This window comes from Nanorana parkeri, unplaced genomic scaffold, assembly GCF_000935625.1.
Source record: "Nanorana parkeri isolate BGI_ZX_2015 unplaced genomic scaffold, ASM93562v1 scaffold2145, whole genome shotgun sequence".
Lineage (NCBI taxonomy): Eukaryota > Metazoa > Chordata > Amphibia > Anura > Dicroglossidae > Nanorana > Nanorana parkeri.
The window spans coordinates 83,149-84,315 of record NW_017308413.1 but is presented as its reverse complement, the minus strand read 5'-3'; the positions used below and the strand labels follow the sequence as shown (position 1 = coordinate 84,315).

Sequence of the window (1,167 nt, the reverse complement as noted above, 5' to 3'; positions counted from 1 at the left end):
TATCTGTCTGTCTCTCCCTCGCTCTCCTCCTTTTATCTGAATAGATTTGAATCTAGAAACACGTTTTCGGTGCTGCAAAGGAAGTCTATTGGTTAATTAGGATAACAAGAATCAGCAGATATTGTTGTTCCCACTTATTGAATAAATAAATACCTTATTTGTTTGCCGATTGTTGGGGTTATATACACTTTTAAAGTGACACGAAACTCCGGAGTTAAATCTTATAAATCCCTCCCAGTCCCGAACTCTGTGCAACAATGTATCTTATTTGTGTCACTCGGCTGGAGATCCTCCAATCATCTCTGACACTGTCCTTCCTTCTGGAGGGGGGGCTACGTCTGTTCCCCATGCTCCCTGTGTGTGTGGTAAAGTAGTCACCGCTCCAAGCTCCTCCCGGGGATGGACTACAATCTCAATACAAATGAGTAAACTAAACATGAGATTGTAGTCTATCCCAGGGGCGGAGCTTGGAGCGGTGACTACTTTACCACACACACAGGGAGCATGGGGAACAGACGTAGTCACCCTCCAGAAGGAAGGACGGTGTCAGAGATGATTGGAGGATCTCCAGCCGAGTGACACAAATAAGATACATTGTTGCTCAGAGTTCAGGGACTCGGATGTAGTGTCCCTTTAAGGAGTTAACGCTGATCTGAAAATGCACATTTGTGAGCTGTGTTTGATTGTAACTCTGTCCAGCCACTTGGGATTCATACACTTTTGGTAGCACGGCCAAGAGGGTGACTCCATTTTCTTGGTTAGTGGTTAGGAATACTGCCCTGTCCTCCTGGAGCTCTTACTGAGGTAGTTCTATCTTATCTCCGGTCTTTCTCCTGTCTGTGGTAGGAAGGTGAAGATAAACGCTTCCTGATTGAAAGACTCCATTCAGTGTACGAGAAGAAGGGCGGCATTCGCCGGGGGCAAAAATCACTGCAGGCCAGGGTAAGTCTTTCTTATTTTTGTGTTTTTTATTGTACATTATTTTGTAACATTAATTAATATATTGTATTAAAGGAGAACTATGAGGGGGGGAGGGGCTTTTCACTCACCTCATAGTTCTAGCCGACCTGTGACAATGAGACTGTCACAGGTCGGCTCAGTAGATCGGGAGGTGAGCGAACACATACCGGGTTCGCTCACCTCTCGATCCTGTCACGGCTCTCTGCC

General features: G+C 45.8%; 1 protein-coding gene across 1 annotated transcript in view; it reads left to right on the top strand.

The window, feature by feature from the left end:
- Window positions 1-1,167, top strand: part of TMC6 (transmembrane channel like 6) — a 55,470-nt gene that overhangs the window by 35,831 nt on the left and 18,472 nt on the right. The window contains exon 20 of the mRNA XM_018572833.1: window positions 847-942. Coding sequence (XP_018428335.1) covers window positions 847-942 — 96 coding nt within the window. The remainder of the gene's footprint in view (window positions 1-846; window positions 943-1,167) is intronic.